We start from the raw sequence: 18,918 nt of genomic DNA on the forward strand, positions 1-18,918 counted from the left end.
TATTCTCTTTTGTGTGTGTGTTGATCGCTGTGTTTGGTAAGCAACTTCATCATCTGCTGGGTGTGAGGCGGGTTCTTGGAGACTGTGTACAGCTCCTGATCCTGGGCGCACACAAACAGAAGGCCCATTACACAACCGAGCGCGCCCCCTTGCCTGACACACTCGCCTCCAATCTTGGAGGATTATCCCCCATCTTCACTCCTCATGGCCATATGCTTGGCAGGAAAAAAAAAAGTCCTCCCAGCCCCCAGCTCCAAAACATGCTCACACACACACACACATACACACACACACACACACACACACACACACACACACACACACACACACACAAACAGGCATGCTCTCATACACATAGACACACGTACGTGCGCACACACACACAAGGATATATACAAACACGCACACACAAACACACATCACACACACCACACACACACACACACACAAACACACACACCACACACAACACACACCACACACAAACACACACACACCACACACACACACACACACACATACACACACACACACACACACACACACACATACACACACACAGCATAGGTCTCTGCTCCAAAGTTAAGATGGCAGCCAAAAACACTATCTTTTTATAGCTCGTCAGTAATCCAGTGACCCACATTACCATGCAATAGAAAACAGTTCCTGTCCTGTTCACTTTGATGTTGACGTCCAGTGCAATTTATTTTTCATGATATGGCTACCATTTGTCCAGTGGGATTAAATGTTGTGGAGAAACAGAGAGAAGGAAAGAAATGAAACATTCGTCTGTTTGACCTCTTAAATCCTCCGTATTGATCCTGAGCCTTTAAGTTTCATAAAACTGTTACATCTCCTCGAGCTGTAATGCTAAATGACTTTTCGTGATAAAATGAAAAAAAAATTGTGAATTGGAAGGGCCGTTCCATTTGAAGTAATCTCCCCGGAGATCTGACTTTAACAAATCCACAAGTTAGAGGCTTGAAACCCCTGTTAGCAAAGCGTACACTTAACACACACATCCTCTCTGATCCAACATCTACTACAGCATCCATTGCAAGGAAAGACCATTCAGAGTGGAAGTTGCAGGAGTTAATTAATGACAATATTATCTATATATCTATGTCTATATCTACATTTACAGCTATAGATTGATAGCTGGCCATCGTGGATGGGCAGAATTAGGCATAGACAGTTCCAGCCTCATAAGCATGTGTCCGTGAGCACAGTTACAGCCTCATAAGCATGTGTCCGTGAGCACAGTTCCAGCCTCATAAGCATGTGTCCGTAAGCACAGTTACAGCCTCATAAGCATGTCTCCGTGAGCACAGTTACAGCCTCATAAGCATGTCTCCGTGAGCACAGTCAGAGCCTCATAAGCATGTCTCAGTGAGCACAGTCAGAGCCTCATAAGCATGTGTCCGTGAGCACAGTTACAGCCTCATAAGCATGTGTCCGTAAGCACAGTTACAGCCTCATAAGCATGTCTCCGTGAGCACAGTTACAGCCTCATAAGCATGTCTCCGTGAGCCATGTGCTGAGTCCTTGTGCCACATCCCTGTGATGTTCCCTGCTAAAGAGATGCCAGGGATCCCCTTTCTGTGAACTGGTTTCAGACGCCGGGGCCCCGCCATCACTGCATTTAGCCCACTGGTGTGGGTCAGGCCCTGGGGACTCAGACTCCCAGGCTGACCCACATACTGCTGGGGAAGATTAGACTCAAGTGTCCCTCTATCTCCAAGCCAGACGGGGGTTGTCACTTAACGATGCTGCCTATAGCATCAAATCGCTTTTTTTTTTTTTCATGTCGCTTCACGATCTGTCTATTTGTAATGAAAACTGTAAATCCTGCTTTATCAACAAGCATCTTGACACCAAGCTATAAGGAACAATACCAACGTCAGAACGTCGGTGGGTTTTTTATGAGCGTGCGTACGAACAATTCCTTATAATTGTATTGCTGAATGTACATTGTGCATACATTAAAATGAACAATAAAGTCAAAAGGCATCCATCTCTAGGCGAAGTCATTAACATGGAAATTGGAGAGGGTTATTCTGGAGGCGGCCTTCAACCCTGCGGCCCAGATGGGAGTATCCTTGGTGACACCGGCCTAATAAATGGCTGGATGATTTATGGGGAGATGGGGCCCCTTTAAAGGGTGTGAAGGGGGATCGAAGGTATCCATTATGCCCCGAAAAGGTCACATTTCAGACCATTTCTTCCCCTCCGGAGTGGAAGCCAATACGGCTCACACAAGGTTGCACGCAGCCCCAAAACTGTCATCGCATCCATTTTTTGGGGGGTAAGAGAAAAACACAGAGACAGGCAGACAGAGAGAAAGAGAAAGAGAAAGAGAGAGATAGAGAGATAAAGATAGGGGGAGAAAGATAGAGAGATAAAGATAGTTGGAGAGAGAGAGAGAGATAGAGATAGGGGGAGAGAGAGAGACAGAGATAGGGGAGAGATAGGGGGAAAGAGAGAGAGAGAGAGAGAGAGAAAGAGAGAGAGAAAGACATAGACAAAGAGAGACAGAGATAGGGGGAGAGAGAGATAAAGAAAGGGGCAGAGAGAGAGACAGAGATAGGGGGAAAGAGAGAGAGAGACAGAGAAAGAGAGAGACATAGACAGAGACAGACACACAGACAGACAGATATTCTGAATATGATTGTGACTTCATTTTGAATTGGAGAGTTGGGGATTAAATGTGCATTGCTATTCCTACGGGGGTCAGGATGAGACCTCCTCCATTCCAGTGGCTGCTCTGAACCGTCCCTCAGCTCCGGTTTGCCGGACGGAATGCCTCAGGTGGGATTGTCTGAGCAGAATTGTTTTTCTGTTGCTTTTTTCCTTCCCCTCAAACTGCTTTTAGCAATCCAGCAAAACTCTTGCAGAGGCAATTTCATGCTCCTCGGAGCAGGCTTGCCCAGGTGGAATCTGCCGTGAGCTGGCAAAGGCTTTACGGAAGGACCATTTCACTCCGAAAACAAGTCCCACAAAATGCAGCTGCAACTTTTTTTTTATCCTTTCACACTTCCTGAGTATCCATACAAATGTCATCCACACGTGATACCACAGGCAGACATACGAAAGACCAAATCTCGTATAGCTCAACAAATGTATTTTTTATTGTATTTTACAAAACAACAAGACTACCAAAAAGTTAGTCAACAGAATGGAATCGTTTTGCTTGTGTTTAAACCGAATACATTTTGTTTCTGTTTTTTTTCTCTTCTTTTTGCACACTGTCTCCGAAACATTAAATAAAAAAAGGATGGATACAATCATTTACAACAGCAGTCAAATAGCAAACTCTCTCAGTGAAAAAAAGGAGTGTTCTCGCCAGACCACGACAACAGGAAGCCAAGTAACGGAGGGTCGCTGGCAGAAGCAGCTTGAAGCTGGGGCTTGGAAAGTATCAGTCTGTCCATAGGGCTGGTCGACACTCACACACACCCGCGCATTGTGCTTTGTATTTCTCTTTCTTGTTGCTCTCCAACGCAACAAGAGTGCAATATTGTTTACGTTCATGTCGATGTTATATGTTTTTTCTACTAAACAAAAAAAAGGAGGTTGGCACATTCAAACACTGACCTTCTTTTGTTATACTGGACTATTTTTTTTTTTTTTATTATAAATACAATATATTTTTTTCTTCTTCGGCTGCTGCTGAAGTCCATGTAAAAACCTTACAGAGATGGCTATTTACATATGAAAGTGAGGGAGTCAAATGCTCCCGCGACATCATAAATAACAATAACATAACATGAGAACATCCAAATAATAATTGAGAAGTCCATGATTCATTTCTGGTGAGGCAGACAGTGATCCTGTACAGTCTTCCTCTCCGCAGCCTTGTCTCGTCTTCTCGTCTTCGTTATTGGGTCCACTTATCTCATCTCCTATAAATCGCAAAGAGGAGAGACAATGAGACGTGCAGCCTTCAAAGGGACAAAAGGACAGTGTTTTCCTCAGTGGTTCACCACAGCTGTCATTTTTCATTTGGGGGGGAAGCAAATGGGCTTTACAGGGCAAACGGAGACCAAAAAATAACATACCAGCCAAGCCCCTGAGACACCTAGTATACTTAACACACTACACTACTGTGAAATCGAACTGATACTACTGTGTGCTTTGAGGGAGAACCAGGGTCGTGTGACTACGTTTCTGAGATGCTGCATCATTCAGCGTTTATGGGGGGTTGTGGGTCGTAAAGTCCCGGAGGCATAAAAGCGCTAAAACAATAAGGTGAACCCTATCCTCCGCCGGGGCTGGGGAGCGCGCCCCTCTCTCTTCATCAGGGGATCTTTTCAAGCTTGCCGTCCGAACTGGAAAGATAACGTTAACCACAAGGGTAAGGGGGGAGGGGGGGTAACCTGAGAGTCAGCCCCGAAAGGAACACTGCCCTCTTTTGTGTGGCTAACCTTTCATGTCTTCCTCAGAGAGAGAGAGAGAGAGAGAGAGAGAGAGAGACAGCGAGAGAGCTCTAAAGGCCAGACAAACTGTCCACCCAGACAGCATGGTTAAGTCACTCACTTCTATAATGGTTGTCTGACTGCTCTGCTCAGTAGAGGGTAAATGGAAGCAGGTTAGATTCCCTCAGTCGGTCTGCTGATCTAATGAATCTGTTAACTCCTGCCTCGAACGCTCGCCATCCTCAGCCTCGCCTCACATGTTAATCATGCCTCGAACATTAAAGCCAGCAGTTAATTGACTTCTGTGTTGGCGTGCCAACAGACTGGGGAAAATGATCAAATACACACACTCGCAAAGAGGGAACGCTAGTGGAAAATTATAAATAACAGCGGCTTCCATGACATTTATTGCTTTCAAAGTCTGACTTATTTATTGGCCTGTTTTTTTCTCTCCAGTGAACAGACCAGAATGACAATGAATGGACCTGGGAACTGGTGGACTGGTTCTCCTGAGAGCCTTGAAAAGGCATGCCTTGAGGAATTGGCCACTCGCTCCAGCTCAGGCAAACCCTCTCAACAACAAAAAGAAAAACGCGGCTGAGTGTTGGGTTATGCAGACACGACACACACACACACACACACACACACACACACACACACACACACACACACACACTGGCGGTTGTGTTCTCAGAGAGACTAGGGAATCTACTCGAGGGAGCCTGAGGGAGAGAGAGGATCCGTTTCCCACAGGACAGAGCGCTGGGCTGTGCGTGTCAGTGTGATGTTATGACTAGGGTAAGTGGGAACTGGAGTACAGGGGAGCATATTTGAGTTTGTAACAGTCTGCTCAAACCACAGAGGGCCCAGCAAAACTGCAAAGCTACAAACGTATAAAAATATCTCTGATCATCCAGCTGGTTAGCACTCTCACTGACTTACTGTAATTTGATGGCTATCTAACAGTCCCCTACAGAATTAGAGCAGATCAACTCAACAACTGGACATGTCGACAAGTAATGTCACTACTCTGACATTAAAAGCTATAGTAGACCTATTATTTAGCAACACAGAGACACAGAAAATGATGTTGTCAAAAATGTTTCCCAAATAACCATATCAGCATGCTGCTGAGTATTTCACAAAGCAGGATTAGTGACATATCAAGATAACAAAATTTGGCAGAGTGCATTTTCGGCCATTTCCACATTTGAGTGGTTTCCAGTTATCTGGCAAGCCACCTCCGCAATCAGACTTTGTGAAAGCCGCCCCAGCTCACTGAGGAGATGGGCAGCGATATGGAGTAGACATTACAGCAAGCATGCCCAGGACTGGCCATCGAAGTGGACATGAGAAAAAACCTGACTTGATGGTGGGCGCGATAAAGTCTGGACTCAACAGTCCAGCACCCAACAGTAAGGGCTAAACTCGACAGTAAGAATGACAAGAGCTGGATTCTAAGTACGGCACATGAATAGGGCCAGGTACGACAGTGCCGTCACGGTTCCCCCGGTTCTGCCGGTACCTCGCTGCGCTGCTTGGCTAAGCTGTGCCCTCTGGAACCCGAGGACCCCCGCGACGAGGAGCTGCCCGTCGTGGAACAGTTGCTGGACATCTGTCCCCGGGCGAGGTGGAGGTTTGGCTTGGTGTAAGGAATCATATCTTCGTCTGTGATGGAGAAAATGAAAGGCTTGGTCAGACATTATTATAAAATAACAGCAAATGCTCCAACATAGCAGCTAATGCTGGACAGGATTTAGCCGAGATCATGGAGATCATGCACTAAGTCTGGATCTGGATTTATGCCAGTCCCCTGCATAGCTAAGACTCCTATATCCAGGGACACGCAGAAGTAATGGAAGCTGTAAAAGCTGAGTTTGTAAAGCTGTATTGTATATCTGGATCTGACAGTGAGTGTTTGCATTCATGACTGTGTGTAGAAATCTATCAAGTCTAAGCCCCTCGCCTTCTTTGCGTCGCTGTCCTGCGCTTTTCCTGTTGGGGGCGCTGTGGTCTCTCCTCTCCATGGAGCTACCATGGGAGCTGCCGTCTCTGTCCAAGGATGTCTGTCCGTACTCCAGCGTCCCTGATGGGGTGTCCAGGATCCGCTCCTCGGGAGGGGGCTCCGGGGGAGGGGGGAGGTCTGCAGAGAAGGGGAGGAGATGTTATCCCAGCACACACAGAGATGTCAAACAAACAAACAAACAAACCCCAAACAAACAATTGAAAATATCCATACACACACACAAACACACACACACCCACACAGTCATTTAAACATCAGGGGTCAGCCGCTGTCTTTCGTGACGAAGACTCAAGGTTAATTGAGCACGAAACACTCGCATTCAAAACAGACAGCAGACAAGTGGAAAAAAACTTCCACCCACACAGACAGTCGCTGCGACATTAACAGACGAACACAAGGTCAGGGACTTTCTCTCCGAGCCTCACCTCCTTGTATCGCCTCTCTCCTGTACTGTCCGCTCTTGGAGGTCTTCTTCTTCACTCGTGACTTGGGTCCGGCAGGGGACTGGCTGTTGTCTTGGGGAGCGGCGCGTGTCCTGCCTGTGGGCGTTACAGTAGGACAGACAGACATACCGTTGGACAGGATTTTTTCAATTCAATTCAATTTGATTTATATAGCGCCAAAACAATAAAATTGTCTCAAGACGCTTTACAGAGCCCAGGGCCTGGACCCCCTTGGATTCTGATACTATTACAGTCAGTGCCAACATATAGACAATGAGGCCAAAGCAGCTGAAACATGTTCATGAGTGTGAAAGTGTGCACTTTTTTCTGAGCCCTTCCTCAAAGACAAAACATGTTATGACATATACTATATACAGTCATCAGATATCATGACAGCAGATGATATGACATTGGCATGTGCTGTAGAACATGTGAATATATAGGGTAAGGTATATTAATGTATGAAAGAGTCTGAAACAAAGTAATGATTATCAATGCAAAGTGTGTGGGGTATTATTGTGCACGCAGGGGGGATGAAACATATTGATTGTGGAAATATGATGATGCGTGTAGAAATGTACTGTTGATTGTGAACACATCTAGTCCGTGAGGTATATTATGGTATGGAGGAGAGCTGAACCGATTGAGGGGGGGTGGGGGTGGGTCAGACCTGGCGTGGTGGCGCTGATGTTGTCAGCACTGAGTGTCGCCCCCTGGCTCAGGTCTCGCCGGTGTGCCGAGCGCGGTGGCGTGCCCATGTCAGGGCCCTCGTGATTGGCTGACAGGTTGGGGTTGGACTGGGTCAGGGGTGGGCTGGGGGCGCGCGGGATCGGTACCGGTCCACACGGCAACCGTCTGAAGATGTGAGGATACAGTCACAGCGCCATTACTGTTTATTCTAATGAAAATTTCATTGTAGTATCACAGCATCAATATATTCCCTTTGTTGTCATGGCAGTTTACTCTTGCACAATGGCTCTAATTAATTGATAACACTACTTTCAATTTACTTTGTGTTCTACTTCGTTGTAGACAAAGGTGAAAAGTTGAACTCTTCCCAGGGGAAAGAAAATAAATTAAGCATTCAGACGCGGCAGGGAAACAACAATGCAAGAGACTTGTTCTCCTACATGAGCCCTTAGAAATAAAGTCTAAATCTACTTTGGCCTGGAGCAAAGCCATGTCAACATGGAGAGGAGCACAACCAGCAGGGCACGCACTCACTAGTCTGTGACAGCCAACTTCACCGCCACACAAAGACAACTTTAATTAGAACACACCAGAACACTCATACATCTACTATCTATTAAAACAAAACGCAATGCGAGTCGCAATAATATTACCTCGAGCATCTTCATAAATATGCCTTAAAAACATCTGCAGTTAAAACGAAATTAAAAAAAAAGTTGCAATAATATCACCTCCAGCTTTTTCAGAAATATGGCTCAAAGGTATCTGCAACTAAAACAAAAACTCAAGCAATAATGTAGTTCTCTAGACCTTACTTTAAGAAGCTCAGTTGGTTCTGGTAAAACTAATTTGACTTTTGATTTGTCTTTGCCGTGTCCTCTAAGGATACCCTGCCCCGGTGACTCTCGTGACCGTACCGTGTCTGGGGGGGTGCATCCAGGTGGTGCAGACGAGGGATGTCGTGCCCCAGCCGCCCCTCGTCCCGGGGGGAGGGGGTGAGCGTGGCTGTGGACTGGTGGCTGTAGGAGGTGGTTGGGGACGAGGCGTCCGTCCGCAGGGGTGGGCAGGGTCCGGGGCCGGGTCCGTGCCCGTGGCCGTGGCTGCCCTCGTCCGTGCCGTCCATGAGGTAGGTCCGCTCGGGCAACGGCGGACACCATTCCTCCTCCTCGTCGGAACTGGAAGAAACGACAAAAAAAACAACAAAAAAAAACAAACAAAAAAAAACATTTGGTCACACAACATTAAACAACACTAACATTAAACTCTGCATTTAAATTGAATCATTTTTCATGTGCGAAGGTGTAACTAAAAAACCGTGTCGCCCTCCATTCCTATGGCCACTCGTGAGTGGAAACAGAAACACTTCGCTCGCTTAGTCTTCACGCTTCATTTTCTCCCTTTCACTCTTTCCATTTGTTCCCCTCCAATTGATCTTGGATCGTGGAGTCTGATGTTTTGCAGAATACTGCATGGGGAAAGTTTGCAGCGCAACCAGCACAACTCAAATTTGTGTGACACGTTTACGAGGCGTAGCCGAGCGGACTGTGTCCCTAGCTCACACTAAATAAGTAGATCAATCACGGGAAGCACAGGGCCGATGATTCGGCCTCTAACTAATAAAGCTGATGGCATTGCTTGGTGGCATATCGATTCCCTCCGTGCTGTAGTCAGATTGCACAGCATGCCCTCCAGGCTCAAGCATCTGTGGTTTGGAGGTCTGCCCACATATAAGCGCGTCAATGCCGGGAGCACAAGGTTCAGGAATGATATTCGGTACATTTTTTTGTTCCCTCCTTCAACAACAACATAAAGAAGTTCTCCAGCAGACATTCGACTGAAGTGTATTTAATTCAATTTAATACAATCAGACACTTGATACACTGTTAGTTTCTGTATGTTTTCTCCAAGCGATAAGTGAAGAAAGTAGATACACAGACACACGGAGGCCAAGGCGTAATATAATGGTTTGAACCGAGAGACTCGGAGAAGGTCAACTGTGTGTTATCCCGGGTTCATCGGCAAATCTGAGAGCCGTGCTGTAGGCTAGTTGGAAGAGGTGCAGTGTGGGATAGGCGGGGAGAATAATTACTTGGTTTTTGCTCCGAGCAGGAAACTCGAGAAGGACCCATACCTGACATGGGGCTAATGTTATTATGCTGGGGAGCTCCAGTGTGTGTGTGTGTATGTGTGTGTGCATGTGTGTGTGAGAGAGTGAAAGGCTGTGTGTGTGTGTGTGTGTGTGTCTCACTAGCTTGGGGTCCAGCTTTATGTCAGTAGTTTAATCTGTGTTGTCAGGCCTGGTTGGAGGCAGCAACCACAGACCCCAGCTCCACTTAACCCCCCCAAGCCAGCCACTCAGGTGGAATGGCAGCACTGAACACTCTACCTTACCCAGTACACACACACACACACAGACACACACACACACACACACATAAACGCACACGTACGCATGCACACCACACCCTCATATACACCCGCACAGTACACACACACACACACATACACACACACACACACACACACACACAAACACACACACACACACACACACACTCATGCACACACACTCATGCAGACCACACCCACATATACACACAAACTCACAGTACACACACACACAAACGCAAACACACACACACACACACACACACACACACGCATGCACACACACAAACACACCATACACATGCAAAACACACGCATGCACACCACACCCACATATACACCCAAACTCACAGTACACACACACACATAGGCAGTTACCCTTTTCTGTATACAAATGCACACAAACGCACACATACACACGCACACACACACAAACACACATACACATACCCCTTTCTGCATACAAATGCACACACACACACACACCTACACACTCACGCAAAAACACTGGTCACTTTATGTAACCACTGGGGCCAGTCAAGTGTTTTCTGTGCCGGGCTGGCTACCACATCAGGAATATGAGACTGAAAGAGGAGTACAGAGGGCCAGTCACAGCGCTACTGGGGTTTCAGACAGCACTATGGAGCTGTCCAGACACCGCGGCTACACATGGCTAACTTTGTTAGCCTCCGCAGGACCCCATTAGAGGAGAGTGACAGGCGAGGACTGAGAGGCAGAGAGCTGCAGAGAACTAACAGAGGAAAAATGTTCTGGCTGCCTGGCAGGAAGTAGGGAGAAATAGGCACAGAGACCGTCTGGCACTGAGAACCGCAAGAACTAAAGCAAAGAGACCGTCTGGTACTAAGAACCGCAAGAACTAAAGCAAAGAGACCATCTGGCACTGAGAACCGCAAGAACTAAGGCAAAGAGACCGTCTGGTACTGAGAACCGCAAGAACTAAACCAAAAAGACCGTCTGGTACTAAGAACTGCAAGAACTAAAGCAAAGAGACCGTCTGGTACTAAGAACCGCAAGAACTAAAGCAAAGAGACCATCTGGCACTGAGAACCGCAAGAACTAAAGCAAAGAGACCGTCTGGTACTGAGAACCGCAAGAACTAAAGCAAAGAGACCGTCTGGTACTGAGAACCGCAAGAACTAAAGCAAAGAGACCGTCTGGTACTGAGAACCGCTAGAACTAAAGCAAAGAGACCGTCTGGTACTGAGAACCGCAAGAACTAAAGCAAAGAGACCGTCTGGTACTGAGAACCGCAAGAACTAAAGCAAAGACAAAAAGCCTGAAGACTGTCTGTGTGGCAGACAGCTGCTGGAGCTAAAGCGAGACAAAGGGCCTAAAGACTTGCTGATAGGTACAAGAGTAAGGGGACCCGGACTAGAGTAAGGGGACCCTTGGACTGGCTGTGTGTAGACAGAGCTACAGGAACCAAAGCAGAGGAAGGCCCTTAGCCAGACTGTCTGGAGAGCAGAGCTGCAGGAACTAAAGGGAGACAAAGGCCCTGGAACTGTCTGCCTGACTAAGAGACCTCCAGGGACTAAAAGCATAACAGGACACTGGAACTGGCTATCTGGTGGCGAGACCGTGCCGTCCTGTCTTTCCTGTCTCTGGTCCGAGCAGGTTCCTACCCTAGGTCTTGGATGTCGTGGTCGTCGTGGTCGGGATCCAGCTCGTCGGCATACTGCTCCGTCTCCCCTGTTGAGGGCGGCGGCGGGGGCAGAGGCTCCATCCAGGTCAGAGAGGGAGTCTTCACCGCCTTACCCATCGACTTCTGCTTGCTGTGTTTGGCTGCTGACAATAACAACAAGAAAATGAATGTTTCTGTTTGAGACAAGAACAACAGAGAAGAACAGCAGTTACATGAGCGCATGTGTGTATGAGTACCGTTGTCTGTCTTGGAGCGGTCAGGCTGGGCATACTGCGCCCCTGAGGTGCTCGGCTGGGGCATCCAGTGGGCGGCATCCTGCTGGGGGCTGACAGGGCCCTGTGCGGAGAAAGGCATGATGGGAGTGCTGGCGTAGGGCGTGGCATGCTGGGAGTAGGGTGCGGAGAAGCTGCGCAGGTCCTCACTGGTGGGGTCGATGGTGCTGTAGATGGGCCCCTCGTTGGAGCCCGTGCTGTACTTCTCCGTCTGGTTCAGGTAGTTGGAGATGCCCACCTCTGAAGGATAAAGTTATTTTACATACAGGACATTAGTTACAGAGACAGACAGTAAAATCTGTGTCTATTCATCCATCCATCCACCCATCCATCCATCCATCCATCCATCCACCCATCCACCCATCCATCCATCCATTCATCCATTCATCCACCCATCCATCCATCCATCTATCCATCCAACATCCCTCCATGCAATAGCCAATATGCCTCTCAATCCATCTTTCCATCAGTACACATCTATGTACATAGATTAATCTATCTATGCATTCACACATATACTCTGGACACTGTAACTCAAACAAAATAGCACCATCTTGGTCTTTACACAAGATGACTAAAAACATCAGGATCGGCCTCTCTCTTTGGGAATGGCGCCTCACCATTGTAGTATCTTTCTGCTGAGTCATGTTTGGCCGTGCAGCAGTTGACGGAGTCCTTGCCGCTGTGCATGAGGTTGGAGGTGGGCCACGAGTCGGCCAGCCAGGGGTAGTTCCCCATGCCGCCCCCCAGAACGCCAGGCCTGGACACAGGGACAGAGCACACGAGGTCAGGGCGGATTGTCTCTGTCATATCAGTCACACTGTCTCCTAACGATGCCTTAAGGAGGGGGAGGACTGGAGTAGTGCGGTATTAAGGGTGGTTCTTACCTTCCATTGACTCCCGAACCCTCTCCATGGGGAAAACCGACTGCAGGAGAGATAAAGTGAGATTTTAGCCAACATTAAGAGCATAAAAATGTACAAAACCATAATTTTGAGTTTCTATATAACATTTAAACTATATATGGTTCAATATGAATACTATAGAGAAAGGGTTAGTTTATTAGCTTAATATAGTTTACTTAAATATTAAACTATTAAACTCTACAGTATAAAAAAGCGTATGCTATTTCAATAAATAATGAGTGAAATGTGAACATAGTTAAGCCTCTACAACAGAGAGTGGTGCAGACAAAGACATGAACCAAAAACTACAAATACTGCTTTTTGCCAAAAACAGTTACATTTCATGTTTGAAAGGCCAGCTCCTGAGGCCACAGCTAGTTTGAGTTGTAAGATGGTGTTCCTATGACAGATAAGGAACACAGTAGGGACATGACTTAAAGCTAGTTTGAGTTGTTAGATGGTGTTCCTATGACAGGGACACAGTAGTGACATGAGTTGCGTGTGTGTGTGTCGGCGGGGGTGTAGGCGAAGGAGGTGGCAGTGACATGAGTTAGCGTTAGCGTGTACCTACGGGGGTGTAGGCGAAGGAGGCAGTAGTGACATGAGTTAGCATGTACCTGCGGGGGTGTAGGCGAAGGAGGCGGCAGTGACACTAGTTAGCGTTAGCGTGTACCTGCGGGGTTGTAGGCGAAGGAGGCGGCGTAGTAACATGAATTAGCGTATACCTGCGGGGGTGTAGGCGAAGGAAGCGGCAGTGACACTAGTTAGCCTTAGCCTGTACCTGCGGGGGTGTAGGCGAAGGAGGCGGCGTAGTGACATGAGTTAGCGTGTACCTGCAGGGGTGTAGGTGAAGGAGGCTGTACTGACGTGAGTTAGCATTAGCGTGTACCTGCGGGGGTGTAGGCGAAGGAGGCGGCGTAGTGGCTCAGCTCCTTCCTCTTCTTGCGGCGGCAGTAGATCCACACGCTGAAGCCCATGAGGATTACCCAGCATGCACCGCCGATGCCCGCGATGAACGCCGGCTGCTTCACCACGTCTGTGATCTGCTCTGCCAGACTCACGTTCTCGTCAGGCCCGCCGGGCACCACCGGTGGCTCCGCTGGGTGTTCTGAGGAGAGGAAGGAGCTCTATTAATAAACCCACTTAAGACCTGGACACAGATGCTGATTTGATCTAGGCGAAGGAGACGTGGAACTAAGCAAGCTCGCTCCGATCACAAATAAACACAACAAAGCTGCGCTCCACTCCACTGCTGAAACACAAGACCACCCAAGACCACCAAAAAACAACAAGCTCCCAAAAACATTTATGTAATATGATCTGATTTTAGGCATTTTGAAATCAAGGGAAGAGCAAAAGCCTTCATCACGTAAATAAAATCCCGTAATGGGAGCTTTGTGCCTGCATGTCTGTCAGCCTTTGCACCCCTGGCTAGGCTTTGGATCCATCCTTCTCTACTACTACCCCCATAACATCTGATTAGTGACCGTTGGGAGCAGTAAACACACAAACAAACAAACAAACAAAGCTGTATGTTTATTCCATCTTTCACAGGACATCCTTTGAAATCCCCACTTTGGGCACTCACTGATGAAGATGGGTACAGCTTCACTGCGGGTGCCCACGCCGGCGCTGGTGACGGCTGCCACCTCCACCTGGTACCAGACGCCGGGCAGCAGCCCCTTCAGCACCGTGGAGAGGACGCGCCCGTCCACCGTCTGGTTGATGTGGTACCGAGTCAGAGTGTCGTTGCCCAAGCACCAAATCTGTGAAGAACACAGCAGAGATTATGCCTATTTTACACAGCAGAGATTATCCCATATCTTGTTTGACGTGGATGTGTTGTATTGCATTGCCACAACATATAAATACATATACACATACAAACAATATACCAGAATTAAAAAAAGAAGAAACATAAAGAGTATAAAGAAGAGAAAGACATTAGATACAATGTCCAGGCAAGGCTCTGTCCCACTCACAGCTCCTATATGTTTAGTGTATACTATCTAAACTATCTATATGCTGGATCAGTGCAGAGAAAGAACAACATGTCAGGGACAATGTTCCCGTAAGGCGCTTTGATACTGACACTTTCAAAGGCTTTTAAAAAAATGTTTTCATTTGTGGAATTATTGATTTGGTCGAGGGAAATTGCCTACCCCTGAGTGCTTTTGTTGATCTCGGAGACCCCTTCCTAGCACACAAAGCTCTGAATGGCTTGGCCCCTGAAGCTAACTCAAGGACTTAATAGTGTTGGCCAAGAACTAGCGCCCGCCAAGAACTCTCGGCGCACAAGCACGGCTCTTATTATTCACTGTTACTGTTGTTATTCCAAGAGAGTACATCAGGAGGCGGGGACCCTTTGTTCCCGAGCCCAAAGAAAATGTGCTGCTTCTGAGGGTCCACTAACTGCTTCATTTGAGACCCTTTCACCATGTCAGGCCTGGAGGCCTTCCAGAGCCCATCTGCTTTGGGTGTTTGTGTGTGTGTGTGTGTGTGTGTGTGTGTGTTTGTGTGTGTGTGTGTGTGTGTGTGTGTGTGTGTGTGTGTGTTTGTATATCTGTGTGTGTGTGTGTGCTCACTGTTAAACCCCTTTACCTTGTACTCCTGGATGAGTCCGTTCTGCGCGTCAGCAGGGGGAGGCTGCCAGGAAACGCTGATGCTGGAGCTGTTGCCAAGGTTAAGCGTCGACACGGTAACAGCTTGAGGAGGGGCACTGGGCACTGAAAATGAGGAAGACTTATGTCAGCACGTGAAACGAATGCAAGCGTGATTTGAAGACAACACAAAGGATGACTCAGCTTTTCTGTTATTTTTTCCACAGAGAATGCATTAAAGAAAACAACAAGTGGCTTAAATTCCCAGAGCTCATCACGACTTGGCTGTTTTACTTCCTCTACATTACAGTCATGGAAAATACTCCTCTGGCTGGAAGATGTCCCTGTATTTTTGCATGCTCGGTCACCTTACAAATAGATCCCATTATAGAAGTTCAATAAGTGAGCTATATAGAAACCAGCAGCACATAACAGTAATAGCCAACTGTTGCCTTGCTGAGGTGTGACACTACAAATGAGATTATAACACGAAAGCGGTGACCAAATCAAGTACATTATAGTACAAAAACATGAACAGTATGTGTCAATGATCTCTTCTGTACATTCACACATTCACTGTAACAACTGTACCAATACTGTAACAAACACCGACCTTTGAACTTAGTCTAGTCTGTCTAGGTGTCCCTTACCCTCCTCCGGCGTGTGCACCACGACCACGCGGCTGTCCATGCCCTGGAACTCGTTGAAGTAGGGCCGGACCTTGATCTCGTACTCCGTGCCCTTCAGCAGGTCCGTTAGGACGGCGCTGCGCTCCGGTGCGGCCTTCACGTCCTGCATCAGCCAGGAGCCTCCACTGGGCCGGTACAGGAGCCGGAAGCCCTGGATGTACTGGGACTGCCGGTCCACCTGAGAGAGAGAGAGAGGGAGAGAGAGGAGAGAGAGAGAGAGGGAGAGGAAGAGGAGAGAGAGAGAGAGAGAGGGAGAGAGAGAGAGAGAGAGATGGAGAGGAGAGAGAGGGAGAGGAGAAAGAGGGAGAGAGAGGAGAGAGAGAGAGAGAGGGAGAGAGAGTAGAGAAAGAGAGAGAAGAGAGAAGAGAGGGAGAGAGCAGAGAGTAGAGTTAGTGTAGGAATCTCTACTGCAGGACCAACCAGTGGAATGATTTAAACAGAACCTTGGCAGAGATCCAACACTGATCCAGAGACTCTATATTCACTGCAGTTTCACACAGCGGGTAACTGCTCTCACTGTGGTAACATATCTGACACAGGAGCTGCTTATCTGACGTACAGTCTGCTATCCAGGAATAGACCCTAATTGCACTTAAGACATGTGTCAGAAACTGTCTTACAGTAACTAGGACTAGTCTGTTGAAGACACTCTCCAAGACTGAGGGGTGTGTGTGTATCTGTGTCTTCGTGTGTGTGTGTGTCTGTGTCTTTGTGTGTGTGTGTGTGTGTGTGTGTGTGTGTGTGTGTGTGTGTGTGTGTCTGTGTCTGTGTCTGTGTCTGTGTCTGTGTCTTTGTGTGTATGTGTGTGTGTGTGTAAAGATATATATATATAAGCGCTGTTTCTGACAGGGTGAGTGTGATGATGAAATGCAGGAGACTTGGCAGTAAGTGCTTTGACTAACGGTTGCGGCTACTGATTTAGAGAGCTGGTGTGTGAGAGTGAGTCATAAAGGATGGACCATCTGCCAGGCATCCAGCCGACGCACTAATGAGAGCTGTGACAGGGGGCTGCTGTGACAGGGGGCTGCTCAGGCTCCGGGGGCTCGGGGGCTGGAGTGTGGAGGTTGACTCACCGTCCACCAGAGCTGGGCGCTGGAGGCGCTGAGGACCAGGGGATCCTGCAGGAGCACGGCCACCTCCCCCAGCTCCCGCTGCACCTGCCTGTGGTCCACGCCCTGGCCTGTGGGACTCAGGTCTGAGGAGGGGAGAGAGAGAGAGAGAGGGAGACGCGGAGGAGAGAGAGGGAGACGCAGGGGAGAGAGAGGGAGACGCAGAGGAGAGAGAGGGAGACGCAGAGAGGGAGAGAACAGAAGAGAGAATGGGGGAGGGGGAGAGAGAAAGAAAGGGGGGGAGTGAGAGAACGGGGGGGGGGGGGTAGAGGAGGAGAATGGTAGAGAGACAAAGACACATCATTTCTCTGCATTATAAACCTGTGCTATGCAATGCAAAGGCCAGACCTAACCCCTATTTCGTACATAACATATATTTATAGCTTAACTTGTTTTAGCAAAACAAACAGCCAAATCAGATAAAAATGACAAAAACCTTTTCCATACATACTTTTTAGAGACTACAAACTAAGTATCTTAGTCTCTTCCTGTCAGGCTGTCCCGTGCTCCTCTAAGCCTTTAGGTACCCACCTTGCGTCCGCACGGGCTCAGAGATGGGGCTGGGGTCGCTGAGGCCGTAGGCGTTGACGGCGCGCACGATGAACAGGTAGACCGTGTTGGGGAAGAGGCCGCCCACCGTGTGCTTCTCCTGACGCACCAGGTCCGCCACCGTCTGCCAGGTGCTGCCCGCCGATTGGCTGAGAGACAGAAAGAACACTGATGAGCTGACGGAGGGGGGAGGAGGGGAGGGGGGTGCGGGGCCTCAGGGCGGCCATTACACACTCACACCTGTCTTACACACTCACACTCACACCTGTCTTACACACTCACACCTGTCTTACACACTCACACTCACACCTGTCTTACACACCTGTCTTACACGCTCACACCTGTCTTACACACTCACACTCACACCTGTCCTACACACCTGTCTTACACACTCACACCTGTCTTACACACTCACACCTGTCCTACACACTCACACTCACACCTGTCCTACACACCTGTCTTACACACTCACACCTGTCCTACACACTCACACTCACACCTGTCCTACACACACACACCTGTCTTACACACTCACACCTGTCTTACACTCACACCTGTCTTACACACACACCTGTCTTAAACACTCACACCTGTCCTACACACACACACACCTGTCTTACTTCACATGGATTGATTCATACCGTCCAAGTATATGAATAGCCTATCTGCTACATTAAATGGAATTCAATCTAAATTCTATTTTAAATACATTGAATCTAATTTCTATTTTAGATTTTAAATGTCTCCTCCTGACTGCTTATGATGGGTCAAATAGGAAGGGCCAATGCAACCTCAATATACACTCTGCAGTACCATACGCACTCTCCAGACTCCATGACACATTGATGGGGCGCGAGGTCTTTTCTTATATGCTCAGTGCTGGAAATAAGACATGTGACGTCAGTGTTTTTATTTATTTATTTATTTTGACCCAGGAAAAGGCAGAGAGGACAAACGTTTATCTGGATATGATTTCATTGGAGGTCGTGTACAAGAATAATAATCACCCCCGCATCTCAGTGAGTCCTTCTTTATTTGGCCGTGGTTTACTGTCATCCTCGGTTAGCGCGGCTGTCATATGCTTGGTCTTAGCCTTTTTTTCCTTATTTTTCTTTCTTTCTTTCTTTCTTTCTTTTTTGTTGTCATTTTTCCCCTGGTGGCGAATTGTG

At 47.9% G+C, this 18,918-nt stretch overlaps 1 protein-coding gene across 5 annotated transcripts in view; it reads right to left on the reverse strand.

Moving 5' to 3' along the window:
* Positions 1-3,106: 3,106 nt before the first annotated feature.
* Positions 3,107-18,918, reverse strand: part of robo3 (roundabout, axon guidance receptor, homolog 3 (Drosophila)) — a 67,583-nt gene continuing 51,771 nt past the window's right edge. For 2 of the 5 annotated variants that reach the window (XM_031572190.1, XM_031572187.1), the window contains 16 exons: positions 17,732-17,898; positions 17,165-17,286; positions 16,053-16,269; positions 15,404-15,528; positions 14,391-14,568; positions 13,692-13,910; positions 12,785-12,824; positions 12,518-12,657; positions 11,862-12,137; positions 11,606-11,765; positions 8,492-8,749; positions 7,555-7,739; positions 6,867-6,980; positions 6,382-6,558; positions 5,912-6,083; positions 3,107-3,902 (listed from right to left, as the gene is read on the reverse strand). In XM_031572190.1, the coding sequence (XP_031428050.1) occupies positions 5,914-6,083; positions 6,382-6,558; positions 6,867-6,980; positions 7,555-7,739; positions 8,492-8,749; positions 11,606-11,765; positions 11,862-12,137; positions 12,518-12,657; positions 12,785-12,824; positions 13,692-13,910; positions 14,391-14,568; positions 15,404-15,528; positions 16,053-16,269; positions 17,165-17,286; positions 17,732-17,898 (2,548 nt within the window). In that variant the 3' untranslated portion in view covers positions 3,107-3,902; positions 5,912-5,913. Of the gene's footprint in view, positions 3,903-5,911; positions 6,084-6,381; positions 6,559-6,866; positions 6,981-7,554; positions 7,740-8,491; positions 8,750-11,605; positions 11,769-11,861; positions 12,138-12,517; positions 12,658-12,784; positions 12,825-13,691; positions 13,911-14,390; positions 14,569-15,403; positions 15,529-16,052; positions 16,270-17,164; positions 17,287-17,731; positions 17,899-18,918 lie in introns of all 5 variants that reach the window. The other 3 variants (XM_031572188.1, XM_031572186.1, XM_031572189.1) reach the window with 2 other exon arrangements.

Source organism: Clupea harengus, chromosome 8 (assembly GCF_900700415.2).
Source record: "Clupea harengus chromosome 8, Ch_v2.0.2, whole genome shotgun sequence".
Lineage (NCBI taxonomy): Eukaryota > Metazoa > Chordata > Actinopteri > Clupeiformes > Clupeidae > Clupea > Clupea harengus.